Below are 7,842 nucleotides of genomic sequence, written 5' to 3' on the forward strand. Positions count from 1 at the left end.
AATCCACTCCCTATGGTCTCTATTACAGTTGGTCCTTGACTTACGACTTGCTAAACGAAAAACAATTCTTAAGTGAGTTTTGTCTCATTTTACGACCTTTCTTGCACCGGTTGTTAAGCGAATCACTGCAGTTGTTAGGTTAGTAACACGGTCGTTAAATGAATCTGGCTTCCCCATTGACTTTGCTTGTCAGAAGATCAGAGAAGCTGATGCTGTGACGCGTGGTCACTATGGCCATCCTAAATATGAGTCGGTTTGCAAGCATCTGAATTTTGATCACGGGACCGTGCGGATACTGCAACGGTTGTAAGTGTGAAAAACGGTCTTACGTTGCTTTTCCCCAGTATCCTTGTAACTTTGAATGGTCACTAAACAAATGATTGTAAGTCAAGGACTATCTGACTTTCCCTTTGGATCTTCTCCAGCATCCTACAGATGTGAGCAAAGAGGGAAGAATTTTCGAAGCACAGGTAGTCCTCGACTTAAAACGGTTCATTTTGTGACCATTCAGCGTTACAACGGCACTGAAAAAAGGGACTTACGATCATTTATCATTTTTCAAGTCAACAAAGTGACTTACGACAGCATTCTCCATGTTGCATGATCAAAATTCGGACGCTTGGCAACTGACTCATTTTCATGACCGTTCCCGGGGTCCTGTGATTGCTCTTTGTGACCTTATCGGCAAAGTCAATGGCGAAACTAGATTCACTTCACTTAAAAACATATTATTAACTTAACAATTGCAGGCATTCACTTAACACTGTAAAATGGGGCAAAATTCACAATGGTCTCGCTTAGCAACAGAAATTTGGGGCACAGCTGTGGCCGTAAGTCAAGGACTGCCTGTAAAAAGAAAACAAATATACAGCATTGTTGGTCAGTCTTGCCAAGTTAAAGATATAGGGAACTTCAACTCCCAGAATTCCTTAGCCTGATGGAAAACATCACCAGCAAATGCTGGTTTAGCTTCCATCTGAACACTTAACAGTGAAGTGGAGGTCAGAATTTAAGTGGATGGTTGATTCTACCATTGAATTACTCTTATTTAATCCATTAATCTTGAGTTGTTGGATCCCCCCCCCCTTCTTTGATGACCAAAGCTGTATATTTGAACACCCTTGAATGATACATCGGAAACTCAACTCACCAATCCCTTTTATGCGAAAAAAAAGAAGAGATGGGACAGATATAGTTTTTAATGCCAGACAGCAAAGTAAACAAACATCAATAGATCAAGCTATTATTACTATTGTCCTTATTTAAATTTATCTGCTGCCAGACACCCTGCAGCTCAGGGTGGTTTTTAAACTGTTTAAAAGATGAAAGGCAAGGCCATAAAAAAAAAGACGAGAAACAAGCAAAAAAGAGAGATGATCAGGGAGGATGGAGGTTAAAACATATGAAGAATGCTGGAATTGGGTATGTCTAGTCTAGTGAAGAGAAAGACTAGTAGCAGTATTCCAGTATCTCAGGGGCTGCCCCAAAGAAGAGGGAGTCAAGCCATTCTCCAAAGCACCAGAGGGCAGGACAAGAAGCAATGGATGGAAACTAATTAAGGAGAGAAGCAACCTAGAACTAAGGAGAAACTTCCTGACAGTGAGGACAATTAACCAGGGGAACAGCTTGCCTCCAGACGTTGTGGGTGCTCCAAAACTGGAGATTTTCAAGAAGAGATTGGACAGCTATTTGTCTTGAAATGGCTACCTACCTGAGCAGGGGGTTAGACTGGAAGACCTCCGAGGTCTCTGTTATTCTGCTGTTTGGGGCTGCTGCTTAGCATCTTCCCTAAACGTGCAGGAGACCCCTTGATGGGGAAGACGTATCTCGAGGGACACAGCAGGAAAGGAGAAAAGAGAACATGCTGACCCCCCCCTTTTTTTTCTTTGCAGGGTTGTCAACTGTGCCTGATGCCAACCCAGCTGCCTCTCTACCTTGGCTGCCAAGCTCTGCCACCTCCAGGCCTTCTTCTCCTACCCCGTAGCCAGCAATGACTTGGTGGGACCGGTCTTCTGTCCTACCACACTTCTATCCACCTTGCTACCCAAGTCCTGCTTCTCGGTTGGCCAATCGACCTACACCATGACAGGGTCTGGGCAGCGGGTTCCCGGTGGAGGAGGGCTGCGCGAGAGGCTGTGTGGCTGGGGTTGAAGGATGGCCTCTCTGGACCTGCCTTACCGCTGTCCGCGTTGTGGGGAGCACAAGCGTTTCCGGAGCCTGTCTTCTCTACGGGCTCACCTGGAGTACAACCACACGTATGAAACTCTCTACATCTTGTCTAAGACCAACAGCATCTGCGATGCCACCATCTTCCCCCTGCCGAGCGACGCCGGCCTCTTGAGCCCAGCCACCCGCCGGGACATCTTCGAAAGCACCTCCTTCCAGGGCAAAGAGCAGCACCTCACTTGCGACCTCCTCACGGCCGAAGAGCTGGAGTCCTCCTCTTCTCCCGTGTCGTCCCGCTACTTCCACCAGATCGAGATCCCTCTGACGGACCTCTTCACCCGCAAAGCCATGACTTCCTCCGCCGCGCCTCCGACGACCGCCGCCGCCGCAGCGACAGTAGCTGCGGTGGACGCAGCTTATGAAGAAGGTTTAACCCGTTTGAAGATCCGGGCTTTTGAGAAGCTGGAAGTCGACAAACGCTTGGAGAAGTTCACGGAAGAAGTGGAGCAGAAGATCGCCTCCCAAGTGGGCCGGCTCCAGGTGGAATTAGACCGTAAGACCACCGAGCTGGAGAAAGCCAAACAAGAGAGCCTCAAACTCAGTCGCGAGAAACAAGAACTTGAGGACCGGGCGGTAGAGCTCTCCCGCCAGGTGGACGTCAGTGTGGAGATGTTGGCGTCCCTCAAGCAAGATCTTGTCCTGAAGGAGCAGGAGTTGACCCGCAAGCAACAGTAAGTCCTAATTTTTGAGTTCTTGGACTCCATGGGTTGATTCTCCAAATGGGGGCCATGTTGGTAACCGTCAGGTCCAATTATTTTACCCTCCGTTGCATTATTGGAGAAGTTTGAACCTCTAAGGCAGGGGTCTTCAAACCTGGCCCTTTTATGACTTGTGGACTTCAACTCCCAGAATTCCTCAGCCAGGCACGCTGGCTGAGGAATTCTGGGAGTTGAAGTCCACTCCTCTTAAAGTCTATAGCAGGGGTCTTCAAACAAATGGGTTATTAACGTATCACCTGCGGTGATTCACTTAACAACTGAGGCAAGAGAGATCGTAAAACGGGGCAAAATTCACTTCACACCTGTCTCGCTTAACGACATAAATTTGGGCCTCAATTCGTGGTCGTAAGTCGAGGGCAACCTGTACAAGGAGTCAGAACGCACAGTCGTAGCTGATTGGTTGGAGAGAGAGAGAGAGGTGGCTCCTGCCTGAGGCAATCTGTTCTGTGATTGGCTGCGGTGGGTCAAAGGGGGCGTTTCCTAGTTTCCTGCCTTTTTCTTCGTGTCTGCTCTGCGATTTACCTCACGATGATGTTCCTGTGTGGATTTTACCTCACGATGCTCCTGTGGGCCTGAATATTTTGCTTGCTATAAACGTAGATGTAAAATATATATTTATTTATAAAAAAAACTACACGTCAGGGTCTCTGACTTCATTTGGACACACCGCCTAAGTGTGAAAAAGGGTCATAAGTCCCTTTTTTTCAGTGCCGTTGTAACGGTCACTAAATGAACCTCTTGTAAGTCGAGGACTGCCTGTGTTTTGAACAGGAAAGCTGCGGAGGGGAACTGCTTCAGGGGGGTTGAGCCCCTTTCCAGAGGAACGGAGAGAAAATTTGAAATGCCTAGGATTGGAACTGACTAGTGTGGCAAAGCAAAATTGTTGAATTTTGCTCGCTTGCAAGAGCTGACTTTTCCTTTTCTTCATGGCTGCCTTGATGGCTGGCCCTACGGTCGGTCGGAGTAAGCCTTCAGGAGGAAAGCTATTCTCGAGAGCAGACTACTTTTTGGAAGCTGCTCCCTGTAGTAACTCTCCCGCCCCTGATCTTTATTTAACACCGGCATTTGCATAGAGATGGAAATCTTGGCTTCGCTTCCAATTAAGTCCCTGCAGCAGAATAGCCAGCTTTTTTTTAAAAAAAAAAAATAGTGCAGTGGAATATGCGAGTGAGGTTGTGCCGTGTTCATCTTTGAAAAATCACAGAATCTCAGGGCTTGGAGGGACCTCGGAGGTCTTCTAGTCCAACCCCTGGCCCAAAGCAGGAGACCTTATACCATCCCGGACAAATGTTTGTCCAATCTTTTCTTGAAAACCTCTAGCGATGGAGCACTCACAGCTCCAAGAGGCAAGCTGTTCACGTAACAATTTCCAGTCAGTATTAGCGGTGGAATAGCCTGAGTTCGAGTCCTGCCTTAGACATATAAGCCGGCTGGGTGACTTTGAGCCAATCACCAGGAGACAGGGAGTTCTAGTCCCGCCTTCACCATGAAAGCCGGCTGGGTGACTTTGAGCCAATCACCAGGAGACAGGGAGTTCTAGTCCCGCCTTCACCATGAAAGCCAGCTGGGTGACTTTGAGCCAATCACCAGGAGACAGGGAGTTCTAGTCCCGCCTTCACCATGAAAGCCAGCTGGGTGACTTTGAGCCAATCACCAGGAGACAGGGAGTTCTAGTCCTGCCTTCACCATGAAAGCCAGCTGGGTGACTTTGAGCCAATCATCTTTGAGACAGTAAGTTTTAGTCTCACCTTAGGCATGAAAGCCAGTTAGGTAACTTTGGATCAATCACCAGGAGGTTATGAGTTCTAGTTCCACCTTTGGCATGAATACTTGTGGGAGACTTTGGTCCAATCATCATAAGGTTGTGAGTTCTAGTCTCAGAGATGAAAGTCGGTTGAGTGACTTTGAGCCAATCACCAGGAGACTGTGAGTTCTAGTCCTGTCTTAGCCATCAAAGCTGACTAGATCACTTTGAGCCAACCGCCAGGAGACGGTGAGTTCTAGTCCCACTTAGTCATGAAAGCCAGCTGGGTGAGCATCACCGGGAGACGGTGAGTTCTAGTCCTGCTTTAAGCACCAAGCCAGCTGGGTGATCCTGGGCCAGTCACTTTCGTTCAGCCCTAGGAAGGAGGCAATGATAACCCATTATTTCTTGGTGGGGGGGAAAAAAAAAAACCTTGTCAAGAGAACTGCAGGGACTCGTCCAGACAATCTCCAAGAATTGGACATGAAATATGAGGTCAGTTCTGAATGATGTCAGAAGCTGATGGCTTAATTTCAATTTATTGAATAGACTATAACTTCTCATTCAGCCATAATCTATGGGTTACAAGCCCGAATGGAACATATCCTAAATATCTTAATTCTTCTATGAAGAATGGTTGCAGGAATTGGGTATGTCTAGTCTAGTGAAAAGGAGGATTGGGGTGGAGTGGGGGGGACAGGATAGCAGTCTTCCAGTATTTGAGAGGCTGCCCCAAAGAAGAGGAGGGGGGTCCACCTATTGTCCAAAGCACCAGAGGGCAGGACAAGAAGCAACGGATGGAAACCGATCAAAGAGAGAAGCAACCTGGAATTAAGGAGAAACTTCCTAACAGTGAGGACAATTAACCAGTGGAACAGCTGGCCACCAGAAGTTGTGGGTGCTCCAAAACTGGAAGTTTTCAAGAAGAGATTGGGCAGCTATTTGCCTGAAATGGTAGAGGGTCTCCTGCTTGAGCAGGGGGTTGGACTAGATGACCCCCCAAGGTCCCTTCCAACTCTGTTATTCTGCTTCTGGGTTCTTCCCTACCCCCAAATAAATAAGTGCCACAGGAGGATTGATTCCTCTGGTGTTTAAACGTTTCATGAATATCCCCACCTCCCTGAGACGATCCATCCTCGTGACATATAAACTCGAACCGCATTAAATATTGAGTTTGCTGGAATTTCATCAGCAACTTTGCTATTTCCTAGTCTGCTCAGTGCCAGTTAAACTGATGCATATCTGAAAGTGCAGCAAAGAATTCGGGGTTTTTTGTTTTTTTAACCAAGGGAAGCTTGATCTTCCTGTCTTGAACTGTCAACCTGAGTTTGAACATGCAGGCAGAGGAGGGATAAACAGTTGGTGGGAGAGAACGTTTAACACTTTAAACGGAATTAAATTTTAACAAGGAATAATCTTCACGGCTCGCAGGAAGGCCGTTCTGTATAAAATACGTTTTTCCCCAAAGGGCAAACTGGACTGTCGTACAGAATGTGCCTAATTTGGTTTGTGGTTTTGAACGGGGCAAGGTTCCAATGATAGGGTTGTCCTCAGCTTACGACCACAATTTAGCCCCAAAAGTTTATTTCGCTAAGTGAGACATTTGTCAAGTGAATTTTACGACATTTCTTGCAACAGTTGTTAAGTGAATCACTGCAGTTGACAAGCTAGTCACACGGTCGTTAAGCGAATCTGGCTTCCCCTCCATTGACGTTGCTTGTCAGAAGGTCGCAAAAGGGGATCACGTGACCCCCGGGACGCCGCGACCGTCGTAAATGCGAGTCAGTTGCCAAGCGCGTGAATTTTGTCCTCGTGACCGCGGGGATTGATGCAGCGGTCGTAAGTGTGAAAAACTGCCCTACGTCACTTTTTTCAGAGCCGTTGTGGCTTTGAACGGCCACGAAACAAACTGTTGGGAGTTGTGGACTTAGCTGTATGTCTGATTTGATTTATGGCTAAGCCTGGGGCAGGATTCCCACCATTCTGGCTTGTAACCCACAGAGGATGCCTGAATGTGAGCTTACGGCCTACACAACAAATTACGATTGAGCTAATACGAACCTCATCGTCACCCAGAATGGGATTCTGAAGCTCTTTATGGTTCCTGAGTGTGATGTTGTTGCCACACGACATCTTAGAAAAAAATCAGAATGACTCCGCTTTTACTTCCCACTGGAAATTGGTCCCTCTCTCACCTGTACACACACACACCTAGACAGCCTTGCAGGTAGTCACAGGACATATAATAACCGGGTTGGAAGGGACCTCGGAGATCTTCTAGTCCAGCCCGCTGCTCAAGCAGGAGACCCCACATCATTTCAGACAGATGGCTGTCCAGTCTCTTCTTGAAAACCTCCAGTGATGGAGCACCCACAACGTCTGGTGGTGAGCAGTTCCACTGATTAATTGTTCTCACTGTTAGGAAATTTCTTAGTTCTAGATTGCTTCTCTCCTTGGTTAGTTTCCATCCGTTGCTTCTTGTCCTGCCTTCAGGCGCTTTGGAGAATAGCTTGACTCCCTCTTCTTTGGGACAGCCCCTGAGATACTGGAAGGCTGCTATCATGTCCCCCCTCGTCCTTCTCTTCATTAAACTGGACCTACCCAATTCCAGCAACCGTTCCTTATATGTTTTAGCCTCCAGCCCCCTGATCATCTTTGTTGCTCTTCTCTGCCCTCTTTCTAGAGTCTCAGCATCTTTTTTACATCGTGGTGACCAAAACTGGATGTAGTATTCCAAGTGTGGCCTTACCAAGGCCTTGTAAAGTGGTATTAACACTTCACGTGATCTTGATTCTATCCCTCTGTCAATGCAGCCCAGCACTGTGTTGGCTTTTTTGGCAGGTGCCGCACACGGCTGGCTCCTCTTTAAGGGATCGTCCACTAGGACTCCGAGATCCCTCTCACAGCTGTTGGTGTTAAGTCAAGTTTCACCTGTTCTTTACCTGTACAGTAGGTTTTTCTTCCCTAAGTGTTAAAACCTTGCTTTTCTTGATACACATTGTAAGCCCTTGACAACTACAATTAGGAGAATTTCTGTTGCTAAGCTATGCAGCTGATAAGTGACTCAGGTCCAATTGTGTGATGTGTTTTTGCCGGGGTTGTTAAGCAAATGACTGCAGTTGTTAAGTACACGAACCAGATCCACAAGCCCCC

At 47.3% G+C, this 7,842-nt stretch overlaps 1 protein-coding gene across 1 annotated transcript in view; it reads left to right on the top strand.

Annotated features, from left to right (window-relative positions):
• Positions 1–2,154: 2,154 nt before the first annotated feature.
• The window catches only part of FBXO41 (F-box protein 41), a 32,292-nt gene continuing 26,604 nt past the window's right edge, over positions 2,155–7,842 (top strand). Inside the window, exon 1 of the mRNA XM_029286095.1 lies at positions 2,155–2,897. Coding sequence (XP_029141928.1) covers positions 2,155–2,897 — 743 coding nt within the window. The remainder of the gene's footprint in view (positions 2,898–7,842) is intronic.

This window comes from Protobothrops mucrosquamatus, unplaced genomic scaffold, assembly GCF_001527695.2.
Source record: "Protobothrops mucrosquamatus isolate PMUCROS unplaced genomic scaffold, P.Mucros_1.0 scaffold2871, whole genome shotgun sequence".
In the NCBI taxonomy this organism is placed as follows: domain Eukaryota; kingdom Metazoa; phylum Chordata; class Lepidosauria; order Squamata; family Viperidae; genus Protobothrops; species Protobothrops mucrosquamatus.